Source organism: Leptonychotes weddellii, chromosome 4 (genome assembly GCF_054177405.1).
Source record: "Leptonychotes weddellii isolate Sample4059 chromosome 4, ASM5417740v2, whole genome shotgun sequence".
Lineage (NCBI taxonomy): Eukaryota > Metazoa > Chordata > Mammalia > Carnivora > Phocidae > Leptonychotes > Leptonychotes weddellii.
In genome coordinates, this window is record NC_138372.1 from 20319142 (window position 1) to 20335433 (window position 16292).

Sequence of the window (16292 nt, forward strand, 5' to 3'; positions counted from 1 at the left end):
CAGGTCATGATCTCATGGGTTGTGGGATTGAGTCCTATGGCGGGCTCCACACTCAGCAGGAGTCTTCTTGAGATTCTCTTCCTCTGCCCCTCCTTCCGCTTATGCGTGCTTGCACACTCTCTCTCTCTTTCTCAAATAAATAAATAAATCTTTAAAAAAAACTAAAAGGATACAGGTGAGAAAGAGTTTTTTGAATGTTTAATATGTATGGTATAGATTTCAACTACAGCCCAAAATATTTACTTGTAGGACAGCATGTTTGAATCTGTTCTATCAAAATAAGAGAATATATTAATATGTAATGCTTCATCACACAAAAGAAAGTAAATATTTACTGAATTAAAATAAACTATCCCAAAGGGAAAAAGTACTCTCTTTTTGGTAGTGTTTGATGTAGCAATTGATGTATTTATTCAGCAAACATTTACTGAGTGGCAAATTCATGCCAGGCACTATGCCAGGAGTGAAAACACAAAGGTAAATAAATCATAGTCTTTATCCTTTACCCATAGAGAGCCCACAGCCTTGTAGTGGAGACCAGCACATAGATTGTTTCAGGTCAGTGCGGTAAATGCCGTGGCAAAAGAGATTACAGGGTATAGCACAGAAAGAAGATGGGGTTCCTAACTGCGATAAATACACCAAGTAACCAATTAAATAGGTTAACAGGCACTAATTGAGTTTGGAGTGCATTTGACAAAATTATTTTAATAGAGTGGAAAAAGTGCTCTGGGCTTGGACCCTGTTATTGCCCAATCTCGGCTATGTGATCTTAAGGCAGTAACTTCTTTTTGGAAGTTCAGTTTCTTATATCTGTAAAATGATGAAAATATTACATGGATGTAATGAAAATATTACAGTGCTATAAAAGCATTTTGAAAACCATAAGGCCCTATCTATAGGGATATATGATGATATTATTAATATAGGCCACAGTTAAATTATACATGTTGCTTTGAGAAATGATGTAGAGTTAAAATAATGATTGTTTGATTGGAACTCTGTCTTAGGAACTATAAGGAAATGAGATTAATTCATGATTTTTGTCTTTACTCTCCCAGTCTCATTAGAGTGAGATAATACATACAATTTTGTTTTTCCACCCTAGACTGACATCTACAGACACCCTTCCTAAAAGCAAATTTCTTGCACTGGGATCCAAATTTCGATACAGTGGCCGGACTCAGGCGCAGACCAGGCAAGCTAGTGCCCTGATTGACAGGCCTGCCCCACACTTCGAGCGTACAGCAAGCAAACGGGCATCCCGGAGCCTTGATGGAGGTTTGTATTGAGTATTAATGATTTCTTGTGATCCTAACTCATTAGGGAAAGATAAAAGAAGTTCAGTTGTCTATAAGGGAACCAAATTAAAGAATCTCAGTGGTAAATGAAATGGATCTTACTAAGGGACGCCTGGGTGGCTCAGATGGTTAAGCGTCTGCCTTCGGCCCAGGTCATGATCCCAGGGTCCTGGGATCAAGCCCCACATCAGGCTCCTGGCTCAGCAGGGAGCTTGCTTCTCCCTCTCCCTCTGCCTTTCTCCCTGCTCATGTTCTCTCTCTGTCTCTCTCTCTCTCTCTCGCTGTGTCTCTTTGTCTCCAATGAATAAATAAAATATTAAAAAAAAAAAAAAAAGAAATGGATCTTACTAATTGTTTCAGTGGAATCTTAAGAAAAGTAGAACTGAGGTTCTGAGAGAGTAGTAACTAGATCAAGTTTCTGCTGCTAGGTAGTAGTAGATGAACACCACTAGAATCAGAATTCAAATGCAGAATCTCTACCACAGCGTGACAACCTAATGTCATATACCGAACTAAAACCTACTCTTTAATGTTTTTAAAGAGTAGTTTTTTCAAGTAGGAAAGAGGAAAAGGGTCTGGCTCACTAGAGCATTCATTTAAAAAGTTTAGATTATTTGCCCTGTGGCAATTAGAGACAGAAAAAGCAGTTGTGTTATTGGAGTCTCTAAATTTTGTTTAAAGAAAATAGAGAGGAAATAGATAATTTTCATGATTGTGTGTACCAACAGAAGATCTTTCTGAATTTTTCCTAGTCTCAAGGATTTGAGAGTATTCCTGAAATGAAGTAATAAAGCCATACTCAGTTCTTTATGCCACTTAAACAACAAAGGTGGCTAATAAAATTTCAGAAGGCAGTAACCAAAACAGAGTATTGTTGATTATATTTATTAGGGAGTCATCAGGGCCCAGCTCTATGCTATCTACTGTAAAAGGAAACTGCATGTTACAGAAGTTAAAGGTTTGGTTTCTGCCCTCAGATAGACCTGGGTCCACCTCAACTCCTGCATTTATGATCTGTCTTCTTGGGCAAGTTACTTAATCTCTGTGCCTTGGTTTTCTCATTTATAAAATGGGCATGGTGATAATATAATAATACCTCAAAGAGTTTTCGTGAGGAATAAATCAGATGATGTATATATGGTGCTTAGCACAATGGCTAACACTTAATAAGTGACCCCAGAATAGTAGTTATTATTAAGATATTGTTAATATTCTGGCCACAGCATTATTATTTTGTTTTGTATCATCCAGAATTATGCTGCCATATTTTGGTTTGTTGCATTAACAGAGCTACCTCGCTCAGTTTAAGAGGAATCCAGAATGAGTCAGTCACACTTGGAAAAGAGATTACCCAAGAAGTGGAACTTTTGTGCTTCCATTTTGCAAGTCATGCTTCTGTCTTTCTGATGTTTCTCTACTGTCCTGAGTTTGAAGGGGATGCTTTAATAGTAAGAGGACAAGGCAGATTACAGGCTTTGTCTTACTCAATCATCATGAAGACACTAGGAATTTGGCTCAAAGATTAAATAAGTTTTCTTAAGATATGATAGCTGATAAGTGGATTGGAGTACAGGTTGGTTTAACTCCAAAATCCATGTTCTTTCCGATACTTACTTATTCCTTTGTTCAACAACTTACTTTACCTTTCCTACATGTCAAGTTTTGTTCTAGTCACTGGCGAGACAGCTGTGAACACACAAACATGGTCTCTGCCCTTGCAGGGCTTACATTCTATGGGTAAACAGTTACAAAACAAAACAGTTTCAGATAGTAATAAGTACTATGAAGAAAATAAAACAGTGATGGGTAAAGAGTGTCTGGGGACGGGGGAGACCAGAAAACTGTTTGAGATTGAGTGGTCTATATCTAAATTTAGAAGGTCCCTCTGAGGAGCTTTGTTTGAACTGAGACCTGAATTATGAGGAGTTAGCCATCCCAGCATCCGGGGAAGAACATTCTCAAAGGGGGAGTAGCAGGTACAATGACCTGGAGGTAGGAATGAGCTTGGCATGGGTCTAGATCAGTGCCGTCCCGGAGAACTTTGTGTTCTGATGGAAATCTGTTTGGTGAGGTCCAATTTGGTAGCCTGTGGCCACATGTGACCAATTATGAACATGAAATGTGGCTATGTAACTAAGGAATTGAATTTTAATTAAATTTAAATTTAAATAGCCATATGTGGCTGGTAGCTCCATGTTGGGTAGCACAGGTCTAGATCCTAGTGAACAGGGGAAAGGAGCAAAATAAATAAATAAATAGAATAAGTGAGGTCAGAGAAGTGGGAGGGGCCAGATTATATAAGGCCTTGCAGGCCATCTAAAGAATTTAGATTTTATTTTGGTTGCAGTGGAAAGCGGTTAGAGGGAGTGATATGATCTGATTTCCATTTTTAAAAGACCACCCTGACTGCTGGGTGAATGCTCCACTGAAGGGGGAGAAAAGCAGAAGCATGGTGAAGTCTGTTGCAGGATCTGGGTGAGAGGTGATGACAGCTGGGACTTGAGTATTGGCAATGAAGACAGGGGAAACTAGTCAGAAATACATTCTGGGGACGCCTGGGTGGGTTAAGTGTCTGCCTTTGGCTCAGGTCATGATCCCAGGGTCCTGGGATCGAGTCCCGCATCGAGCTCCTTGCTCAGCAGGGAGCCTGCTTCTCCCTCTCCCTCTGCCTGCTCTGCCTGCCACCCCCCTCCCCGCTTGTGTGCATGCGCTCTCTCTCTCTCTCTGCCAAATAAATAAATAAATAAAATCTTAAAAAAAAAAAAAGACATTTTGGAGGTAGTCCTGACAGAATTACTGATAAATTAAGTGTTGGAGATGGTATGGAAAAGAAAATCAGAGTTTATTCCTAGGCTTGATCATTTAGTACGATGGGAAAGTCTGAGAGAGACGCACAGTTGGGCGTATGGAAAATCAAGACTTCTGTTTTGGACAAGGTAAATTTTAGATATGATCACTCAATCCTCATGTCTGCCATATTTATATAACATGATCAGGCATCTCCTTCCTTGTCCAGTAAAGCATCCTACTTTCAGTTTACCTTGGGTTTGGGGAGCTATTATTTTTATTGTTTTTATCCACAATTTTCAGTGAGAAACTGAGGTTGGAAAGTTTAAGTGACTTGTTCAATATATCTCACAGATAGTAAGTTGCAAAGCTAGACCTATATTTGTGTGATACCATATCCCATGGCTTTTTCCACTAAGTAGAAATTCTTCATTATTTTAGATATTATGCCTGATGTGTCCTTTCTAATAGCAAAGATAACCAAAGATTCAAGTGTTAATGAGCTTTGGTATCTTAAACAAATTAGAAAGCTTTACTTATAGAGAGACTTACATTACTTTTAGAAATTATATCCCGACTGTCTGTCTTTTTCTAGCTGTAGAAATGTCACAATTCAAGACATTAAAAAATCTTGTTGTCTCTATTGACCAATATTAGCTAGTTCTGATTAAATTACACTCTATGCCCCGGGGGGTGGGGGGGTGGGGGATGTCTTCAAAATGCTGTGGTAATGGTTGAGATTCTAAAACAAAAGCATGTAAGACGTTCCAAGGAAAGATAGCTTTGGTGCCTTTACCATTAGTATCACAGAGTTTGGGAACTTCAAAAAAATTTTTGGAAATCATTTATTCCAGCCACCTGATTTTACAGAAGTGAAACCTAAAGCCTAAAAAAAGTTTGTCCAGGGTTAACATAGTCTGTCAGTACAAACTTAGGGTAGAATCCTATATGTTGGGGCGCCTGGGTGGCTCAGTCAGTTAACCATCTGCCTTGGGCTCAGGTCATGATCCCGGGGCCCTGGGACAGAGCCTCACGTTGGGCTCCCTGCTCAGTGGCGAGTCTGCTTCTCCATCTCCCTTTGCCACCCCTCCCGCCCCACCCATATGCGCATGCTCCTCCCCCCCCAAATAAATAAATAAAATCTTAAAAAAATAAAAAAGAATCCTGTACGTTTTCTGGTACCCAGGTCCGTCCCTTTTTACCTTCATATATTCCAGGATGCCTTCTTCCTATCTTTACATTCTGAGGATTTTTTTAAAAGATGCCTGATCTTTACTGGTCTTGATAATTACCATAATTCTTGTTACACTGTAAATGCTTAATAAATGTTGAAAATAAGATTATGTTTTTCCTGTCAGCTGAATGTGAGCAGGATCTTATGTTCCACTTGCCATTGGATGTTTTAAGTGCATTAGAATATCCTATTTCAGCTGTTGTCCCTCTCTTTAATTCCTTCTACGTGGGAGAAAAGTACTTCTTTTTTTTTGTTGCTTAATTTTTCAAACCTTCATTCAAATCCTGATGACTAATAAAGTTGAGTACCTTTTCGTAGTTTGTAGGTCATTTGCATATCATCGTTTCTGAAGTGCCTGTTCCAAACTTTTGCTCATATTTTTATTGTGTTGTCTTATTAGTTTGTAGGAGTTCTTTTTAAAAAATTTTTTTTTAATTTAAATTCAGTTAATTAACATATAATGTATTATTGGTTTCAGAGGTACAGGTCTGTGATCCATCAGTCTTATATAATATGCAGTGCTGTAGGAGTTCTTTATACTTGTCTCACTCCCAGTGTCAGGGACAAACCGTCAGTATTTCATAACTAAGTGTGATGTTTATTCTAGGTTTTGTTAGCTACCTTTTATCAGTTAAGGAAGTTTTCTTTTATTCCTAGTTTCCTAAGTTTCTATCATAAATGAATGGTGACTTGGGGTGCCTGGGTGGCTCAGTCGTTAAGTGTCTGCCTTCGGCTCAGGTCGTGATCCCAGGGTCCTGGGATCGAGCCCCGCATCGGGCTCCCTGCTCCGCAGGAAGCCTGCTTCTCCCTCTCCCACTCCCCCTGCTTGTGTTCCCTTTCTCGCTGTGTCTCTCTCTGTCAAAATAAATAAATAAAATCTTAAAATAAATAAATAAATAAATAAATGGTGACTTATCAAGTGCTTTTTAATTCATTGATATATAGTTGACTTTTGAACAACATGGTTTTCAACTGTATGGGTACATTTATAGGCAGATGATTTTTGGTAAATACAACATAATACTATCAGTGTATTTTCTTTTCCTTATGATTATCTTAATATTTTCTTTTCTCTAGTTTATTGTAAGAATATAGTATATAATATACCTAACATAAAAAATAATGTGTTTATTGATGGTTTGTGTTTTTAGGAAGGCTTCCAGCCAACAATAGGCTATTAGGAGTTAAGTTTTTGGGGAGTCAGAAGTTATATACAGATTTTCAACTGTGAGAGGGAGTTAGCACCCCTAAGCCCAGTGCTGTTCAAGGGTCAGCTATAATAATATGATTTTTCTCCCTTTTTATATTATGTGGTGGATTACATTGATTGACCTTCAGTCCTTAAACCAACTTGGCATCCTCAGAGTAAACACAATTTGATTATAATGTTTTTCTTGTGTATTATTTTAGAGTTTTTGGCAACTATTTTCTTTCTTTTTTTAAGATTTTATTTTTTTAAATTTTTTGACAGAAACACAGTGAGAGAGGGAACACAAGCAGGGTGAGTGGGAGAGGGAGAAGCAGGCTTCCCGCAGAGCAGGGAGCCCGATATGGGGCTCAATCCCAGGACCCTGGGATCATGACCTGAGCCGAAGACAGATGCTTAACGACTGAGCCACCCAGGCGCCCCCAACTATTTTCATAAGAGAGATAGGCCTGTTATTTTCCTTTCTTGTAATGTTGTCAGGTTTTAGTTATCAAGTGTACGCTGGCCTCATAAAATAAATTGAGGAGGATTCCCTCTTTATCTGTTTTCTGGAAGAGTTTGTGTAAGGTTGGTGTTATTTTTTCCTCAGTGTGTGGAAGAATTCACTGATAAAGCCATCTGGTCCTAGGGATCTCGTTGTGGGGGAGTTCCTTACTTTCAGATTCAATGTCTTTATTAGATAAAGGACTATTAAGATGTTCTAGTTTTTGTTTCAGTTTTGGTAATTGTGCTTTTCCAGGAAATGCCTATTCCATCTAAAATTTTTAAAAAGATTTATTTATCTATTTTAGAGAGAGAGAGGGAGCAGGGGGAGGGGCAGAGGGAGAGGGAGAGAGAGCCCTAAGTAGACTCCATGCCAAGTGCAGAGCTGACGCTGGGCTTGATCTCACAACCCAAGCCGAAACCAAGAGTCGGACGCTTAACCAGTGTGCCCCTCCCTCTAAATTTTTAAATTTATTCATATAACGTTGGGTATCTTTTTAATATCTCTAAGAACTATAGCAATGTTTTCTTTTGTGTTCCTGATATTGGTAAGCTGTGCTTCTTTTTTTCTTGAATAATCTTGCTACAGATCTGTTAATTTTATTAATATCTTCAAAGAACCAACTTTTGGGGGTTTTTTTGTTTTCTCATATTATATATATTTTAATTTATGCCAGCTAATATCTTCATTATTTTCTTTCTACTTTTACTGAACTATTGTTTTTCATTTCTTGAAATGGATACCCATTGCTGTTCATTATTTCTTACAACCTAATCTTAGAATTTAAGTGACTTGCCTAAGGTCACATAGCAACAAAACTAGAAGTAGAGTCTACGACTGTTCTCTCAGACCCATGTTTTTTACTGTTCACCATGATGACTTTTTTTTTTCTAGAAGAGGAAGAATAAAAAATATTAATATTCGTTGAGCACTTAGTATGTTCAGGCACTGTTCTAAGTATTTTACGTGTGTGGTACTATCTTTTAAGTCTCTGAATTACAAATAAACTGAATAGGACAATATTTTTTAGTTTTGTTTCCAAATGTCTTCTTTTTCTCTGTGTGCTGTCTTCTCAGTACAAGAATTAGAAACAGGTCTATGGAAACTGTTTTTCCCTCCTTTTCCTAGATCCTTCTCTATTCATCTTAAGAAAGAGACTTTTCCCTGTTAGGCCCTCCTCTTTATATATATATATTTATATAAATATATAAAATATAAGCCTCTAAGCTAGAGATGTATATTAGGAAACTTTTACAAGAATTGTTTTATAAATGCTCTCATTTTAATGATACAAATGAACACTCCCTTTTGTGTTCTATCTGCTGCTCAGAGCATCTGCTTCACCAGCTGAGACGCTAAAACTGGTTCTTCAGATCCCAGTTTATACGTTAGAGTGGTAAGTCACAAGGATAGCTAATAATGATGACAAAGATTTTTCAGCTTATATTTTCGTTGCACTTTTCGCTTTTCAAACCATTTCTGTATATTCCTATTTAGTACCAACAACCTAATGAACAAGAAGCATTTAGGAATTCTTGGTTTAATCATGAGGAAACTGGGGCACAAAAAAATTATATAACTTGTTAGGGTCACACAACTAGACAGTTCATCCGCTTGGTGAATAGTGGTTGTAGTGATTCTTGCCAGGGGAATACACCCATATCATCTTTGGAGCTTTAAAACAAAACAAATACCGGGGCACCTGGGTGGCTCAGTCGTTAAGCGTCTGCCTTCGGCTCGGGTCATGATCCCAGGGTCCTGGGATCGAGCCCCGCATCGGGCTCCCTGCTCGACGGGAGGCCTGCTTCTCCCTCTCCCGCTCCCCCTGCTTGTGTTCCCTCTCTCACTGTGTCTCTCTGTCAAATAAATAAATAAAATCTTTTAAAAAAATAAATAAATAAAAAATAAAAAAAATAAAACAAAACAAACAGCCAGGCTTCACTTTTAGATACCTCATCTGTCTGTGGTGGACCTGAGCATCAGCTGGGTTTTTTTTGTTTTTGTTTTTCAAGATCTGCAGTTGATTCATGTGGGCCCTCTGATAATGGAACCACGGATCCACTACATACCTGTTGTGCCCATACTAAACTAGCAGAGATTGTGCTAGTAAGTTACAGGGCTAGACCTAAAATTTAAGTCTCCTTTTACTCAGTATGATGGTTTTGAGTTTTACTCTTCACTGCTCTGATATATAACTGTCTTAAAGTTTCTTTTATTTTTAGACAAGAGCAATATAATACTGGAATTAATGGGTCCATAAGATTATCACAGCACTCTTCTTTGTCTAGACATTCAGAATTGGGAAATAATTGATTTTTTAAAAGTTTAAGCATTCTCTATATGTGTACCTAAATCTTGTAATAGCTAACAAATAAATTCACAAAACTGAAGAGCCAAAACATCTTAAAAAACAATCACTACCCCCCAAAAATATACAGAAAAGCATTGAATTATGCAATCAAAATGGGAGAATTATATGGTGTGTGAATTATATCTCAATAAAGATGTTTAAAAACAACAACAACACTAATATGATTTTCTGCTGTGATCCATACTTTGTAGTCTTCTTACTGAGAAAAGGAAAGAAATTTGCTTCTCTCTAGGGCTCCCAGGTGAAATCTTTCACTTGAATTGCCTATCAGTATGTGCATAATTAATTTTTTCCCAACATACTATTGAAATATTAACCCATAACAAAAAAACACAAAGACTTAGAGGTATGACATTAAAAGTTTTAATATTTCGGGTTTATAAAGTATTTTTATATCCATTGAGTATGCATTCCCTAACTATTCTATAGAGTTAATACCTTCAACATTTTACAAATGGTGAAACTTTATGCCTCTCTTTCTAACTGCCAGTTTCCACAGTTATACCTACTTTTCTTTTTTTTTTTTTTTTTTAATTTTATTTATTTATTTGACAGAGAGAGACACAGCGAGAGAGGGAACACAAGCAGGGAGAGCGGGAGAGGGAGAAGCAGGCTTCCCACCTAGCAGGGAGCCCGATGCGGGACTCGATCCCAGGACCCTGGGATCATGACCTGAGCCGAAGGCAGACGCTTAACGACTGAGCCACCCAGGCGCCCTATACCTACTTTTCCACAGACAGTACAGATTGCCAGGGCTAGGAATACATAAATCATTTGGCTCTGCAGTATTAGTATTGGATTAAAACCAAATGCAAGTGGCAAAATAACACATGGTGAAAGCATGGGCTATGTTTCTATGATGCCAGGCAGAGTTGAATTAATTCTTTGAGAGGAGGTGTGAATACACATGTATAATGATAGTTTAACACAACTGTGAGCAAAATATTTTGTCACATTCCCCTGTGTTGTTAGATTTGGTCTGCCATCTGCCATTCTTGCATTGAGTAGCTTAGAGCACCCATGAGAAGCAAGGACTTGCAAGAGGCCACAGAATTTTCACTGGAAGATAGATGATTCCTGTGTTTCTCCTGTTTTTCCTGTGTATCCTTTGAGGAATGATTTCTTTCACTGGAGATTATTACTGGGTAACAAGCATTTTTTTCTTGGAGTTGTATGTACGAAGTAGTTGTGAATTCCAATTTTTTATCTGTTCTGATTCATGGAATTCCTTTGTTTTAGCTAATATTTACTACTAATTCAGAATTGCCTCAGTGGTTCAGTCAGTTAAGCGTCAGACTCTTGATTTCAGTTTAGGTTATGATCTCAGGGTTGTGAGATAGAGCGTGGCTTTGGGCTGGGCATGGCGCCTGCTTAAGATTCTCTCTCTCTCTCTCTCCCTCTGCCCCTCCCCCGACTCGGGCATGTTCTCTCAAAAAAAGAAAGAAAGAAAGAATAAATAAAATCTTTTTATTTATTTATTTATTTTAAAAAGACTTTATTTATTTATTTGACAGAGAGACAGCGAGAGAGGGAACACAAGCAGGCGGAGAGGGAGAGGGAGAAGCAGGCTTCCTGCCGAGCAGGGAGCCCGATGCGGGACTCGATCCTGGGACTCCAGGATCATGATCTGAGCCGAAGGCAGACGCTTAACGGCTGAGCCACCCAGGCGCCCCTAAATAAAATCTTTTTAAAAAAAATTCAGTATAGGGTCATGAGTTCAAGCCCTGAGTTGGGCTCCATGCTGGGCGTGGATCCTACTTAAAAATAAATAAACAAATCATGTGGAGACACACTGCATTCCCAGACACTGCCAGATAAGTGAGGTTACTATAAAGTATGTATATGTGAATTATTAACTCTGAAAAGATCAAGCTTTTGTCATAAGCCTATATTGCATATTGTCTCTAGAACAGTCTATATACAGCCTTTTCCCTAAGTCAAGGTTTCTTAATCTCAGCAACCTTGGCCAGTACCCCCTCCTACTTCTCTCCCCTGTTGTAGCAATCAAAAACGTCTCCAGACATTCCCAAATATTGTCTGAGGGACAAAATCACTCCTGGTTGAGAACCACTGCCCTAGGTATGTTAGAGAAGAGGGACTGTAATACAAATTATAAGATTCTGAGAGAAGGTAGGAGAGAACTCAAAAAAGTTTTGGTTTTTTTTTAAGGACTAAAGGCCAAAGGTTTTGAATTCATATTATTTTAATCAAATGACTTGTTAAAAGGGCAAGTATCTGGTTCAAAAGTTTGCCTTTAAGCATCAAAAAGTGTGCATATCTTACAAGATCAGTTTATCAAGTTATTTTGTAATCATTCCAAGCAGGCTTCATGGAAGAAATCAGACTTGATCTGTTTTTCCTAGAACATATTTTTTAGGTTCCTAAAATCACCTATATATAAATGGATCTGTGTGTCAATATGGCTTCATGAAAGAAGTCAGACTTAATTAACCTCTTTTTTTTTCTCCATAGACTACATTGCAGGTTCTTAAAACTAACAGAGTACAAGGTTAAACAGTCTTGCTAACTTTTTAATAAAAAGAGTTTTTAATTTCTTTTCTTATTTTGATCCCCTCCGCCCCCTTATGGAACATGATAGCATAGTTTAGCTTTTTTGTTTTAGCTTTTTTAATGCCATCAGTTACCTGGCAGAGCACTAATGATTTATTCTTTACTTTCTGTATGATAGCCTGCTGGATACTGTGTCCTGGATTCACAATTATTTTACCTGGTGACTCTGAAGTAGTATTGTGACTCTTGCCTTCACTTATCTTTCCTTTTCCCTTTCTTATGTAGCAGCAGCTGTTGATTCAGACCGAAGTCCCCGGCCCACTTCTGCACCAGCCATTGCTCAGAGTGAGGACACAGAGGTTTCTAAAGCACAGAAGGAAACAGTGAAGGTTGAAGAGCAAAAGGAAGAAGTGCCGCCCGAGCAAGCTGAGCCAGAGCCCACAGAAGTGTGGAAGGTATGCCGTAAGTCCAGATATCTGGCTAGTTCACTTTCTGATTTTTAAAAAAATTTTTTATTTAAATTCAGTTAATGCTTTCTGATTTAGACATGTTAACTCCTTGGCCAGGAAGGTTTTCAAAGCATTGATTCTTGTAGAATTCTAACAAAGTTATTTCTTCTTTACTCTTTCTAAAAGAAAGTATTCCCCATGAACCTGTAAAATATTTTCATAGAATTATGTCATGAAGACTAAGCCATCTGAGTTTTCAGGTGACCTACCTACACTGTTATCTAACTTATATCTAAAAGAAAAGAGTTTTTAACACTGTGATCATCTGCTCTTAAAAATAATTTTTGTTCAACCAGAAGGAATCTCCACATTCCTTTTTAAGAGTAAGTTCTGCTAATAGAATTAAAATATAATTTGATTTCCTAAGATGAGTATATGTGCAACATACCTAGAGAATATCCCAGTTAGTATTACATAAAGCACATCTATGTGGTTGTTCAAATCAAATTGTTTACAAAGAGGTGAAGATCCTTATGTAGGGGCGATTATGCCACTGAGTTGCTTACAGTTCTGAGTTGATTGTACCCACAGTCACTGACCTTGTTGAAAAATCACCAATTAGGGCGCCTGGGTGGCTCAGTTGGTTAAGCGACTGCCTTCGGCTCAGGTCATGATCCTGGAGTCCCGGGTTCGAGTCCCACATCGGGCTCCCTGGTCTGCTTCTCCCTCTGACCCTCTCATGCTCTCTCTATCTCATTCTCTCTCTCAAATAAATAAATAAAATCTTTAAAAAAAAAAAAATCACCAATTAGCAGATTTCCCAGTACTAACAGTAACTGGACTGATCTTTTATGTGTTGATAAGCTTTTGAAACACATTTAAGCAGTGATGGAGTTGAGATGTTCAGATTTAATGACATAAATACAAGTATCACTGTTGACAACAGGAATTAATAGAGACAGTTTTTAAAAGAAAAATTACATTTTTATATGTCTGTTAAGAAATTTAAAACAGGGCGCCTGGGTGGCTCAGTTGGTTAAGCGACTGCCTTCGGCTCAGGTCATGATCCTGGAGTCCCGGGATCGAGTCCCACATCAGGCTCCCTGCTCAGCAGGGAGTCTGCTTCTCCCTCTGACCCTCCTCCCTCTCATGTTCTCTGTCTCTCATTCTCTCTCTCACAAATAAATAAAATCTTAAAAAAAAAAAGAAAGAAATTTAAAACAACAAAAAAAAATTTTTTTTTAAACCATGTAAGACCTTAGTAAATGCTCTCATCTTGGCAGATGGATTAATCCTGTTCTTTTGGACCCGGTTCAGTATCTAGTTAACATCTGTAGAGCAGTGGCCAATTTGGCTTCGTTTTGACTGTATTTAAAAAAAAAAAACCCAAAAAACCAAAACTGTTGAACATGACATGCCGTTTTTACTGTCCTTTGAGACCAACTTGAATCCAAAGAGAGAAAAAATTGAGCAAATGGTGGATATTTGTATTTTTTTTAACCTAGCCAGATGTGTATGAAATTGACCATCAGGTTCAGTATTAACAGTGCCTTTTTAAGGTTAGACTACCTTAGTTTTTTAATGTTAGAATATCTCATCTGGCACTTTTGACTATCCCTCCATTTGTTGTGCTAAATGGGAAATGTTGGATTACTGGAGTTGGCAAAGGAATCTTTTTGAGTGGCTAAGATTCCTTTGGTGTTCTGCTAACATACTTGTTCTTTTTTTTTAAAAGATTTTATTTATTTATTTGAGAGAGAGAGAGCAAGCATGACTGGGGGGCAGAGGGAGAGGGAGAAGCAGGCTCCCTGTTGAGCAGGGAGCCCAACGTGGGGCTCAATCCCAGGACCCTGGGATCATGACCTGAGCTGAAGGCAGATGCTTAACCAACTGAGCCACCCAGGTGCCCCCATACTTGTTCTTTAGCCTATAGGTCAGACAGAGGTATCTTTAAGAATAGGTTCCTGTTGCTCTTGGGACCTTGACAGAGGGGAGAGATCACTTCCTGGTATATGCTCATTTAAGTGCCAGTAGGTGGTTTTCTTGCTGATTAATTCTGTGTACATATATGTTTTGAGATACTTGTGTAGAGATCAGACTGAAAATCACCTCTGATAACCTTCTATTACTATAATAGTAGTGACAGAATTAAGGGTGACTCTGAGTTGATTTTATTTGTAGCAATAGAAAATAATTATGGAATTTACCCGAAGCCATCGTTATTATGTAAAGCAATAGTAGTAATAAAATAACCTTGTAACACTGTATAAATTTCATTATCTAACATGAATTTGGTGCCAGATAGAGGTAGCTTTTTGCATCTTGAGTCATTTGACAAGACCTATTTTGTGGGTGTGGAATAGTACCTTGCCCCTATGTTCTTATTTAATATTCTCGAAGGGGCACAACCACCTTGCTACTTGGCCTCCACTCTTAGACTGAAGTAGAGGCTCTCAATTTCTTGCTGTTAGAAAAAAGCAGGTCATTATTCACTGAAATAACTAATGTAAGCTTTACAAAATAATTTAAAACTACCATTTGCTAAACATTCCCAACTCTATGGATATATTATCTCCACTTTATCAGTAAAAAACTTAGGGGAAATAACTTGCTAATGACCATACAGCAAATATAATGGGATTCATAATAGAAATGACCCAAATTGTCAGTTATCCTGGTAGTTAAAAGTACTGTAGCTCGATGTGCTTATGATTTATTTGACAGTATCACAAAGTTTGGTGTTACGTTCTCTACTTCTGTCCTAGGGAAAATAGCACAATGACATTATACTCCAAGGTAATGCCACCAAGTGTGATTAAAAAGAATGTGTCAAAACCACAGATTGGTGGGGTTCTATAAAGAAGTTAATGATAGGAAGTGATTGACTTGATCCTTAATGAAAAGTTTTCTAATTTTGAAATACCTGCTGTTTAGGCATTGCTCACTCTAAAATGCCTCCTCTTAATAGTCTGTCTGGGTTTCTTAAATTTATACTTACTCCATTTTGGGTGTATAAAATGACTATTACTAAAGGTATTTCAAAGCTAGGCAGGAGGCCTTAGTTATTCTCTTCCTACTGTTAAGGATGAATCTTGTTCATCCACCAAACACATGGGCTCCAGCTCCCTGGAGAGGAGATGACAGAGTGCTGAATATTGCAGCTGAGCCCTATGTGTGCTTATTTATAAATCAGCCTCGGAAGTAATTGCATGCATCAGTAACAATTTGGATTGAGTTTATTTTGATGTTTTGTTGTCTAATAAACTCAAGGATGAAACTGCCTCCTTAAATACATTGATCAACTAACAATTTTTTTTTGTATTTACCTGCTTTGTGTCATATGTGGTTTATTATATGTGTGCTTTAACTGTAAAGATTTTCTTTTTGTCATGTATGTCCTACCTTGATATCTTCATTTGAAAATTTGTTTTTAAATGTTAAAGAACTTCTAGATCATAAAAAAAAGCCAAAACAAAAACACATGCCTTATTTAAGCCCAAATTATTTTTTGTTTAAGTACTTTTTTGTTAATTAAGTGTAAAAATGTTTGCTTCATCGGTGGAATAATTATCTTAATTTTCTCTTATGATCATGTGGCTGTCCATATTACCTCTTCAGCCTTGAAAATATGATGGCGAACTAACAGATGACCGTTGAGAGTAATGTCCTTTCCTGCCACACCCCCATAAGACTGCATCATGTTGATTACACAACCAGCTTAAAGATGCAGCTTATTTGGAAATAATGCTTCTCATAGAAACCTACTAATCTAAAATGTTTTTACCACTTTATTTTTTAAATATAGGTGGAAAAAACCCACATCGAGGTCACAGTACCCACCTCAAATGGTGACCAAACACAGGTTTGTGCCAACAGACCGCTTGTTCCTTTTCTCCTCCCTCCTCAATTTTTTTCTTCTCCCCAACTCCCTTCCCTTAAAAAATACTA

The 16292-nt window shown here is 37.8% G+C and overlaps 1 protein-coding gene across 19 annotated transcripts in view; it reads left to right on the forward strand.

Moving 5' to 3' along the window:
* EPB41 (erythrocyte membrane protein band 4.1) overlaps positions 1-16292 on the forward strand; it is a 192805-nt gene that overhangs the window by 135962 nt on the left and 40551 nt on the right. For 10 of the 19 annotated variants that reach the window (XM_081817911.1, XM_081817904.1, XM_081817898.1 and 7 more), the window contains exons 11-13: positions 1109-1281; positions 12181-12350; positions 16150-16206. In XM_081817911.1, coding sequence (XP_081674037.1) covers positions 1109-1281; positions 12181-12350; positions 16150-16206 — 400 coding nt within the window. The remainder of the gene's footprint in view (positions 1-1108; positions 1282-12180; positions 12351-16149; positions 16207-16292) is intronic. The other 9 variants (XM_081817901.1, XM_081817903.1, XM_081817912.1 and 6 more) reach the window with 3 other exon arrangements.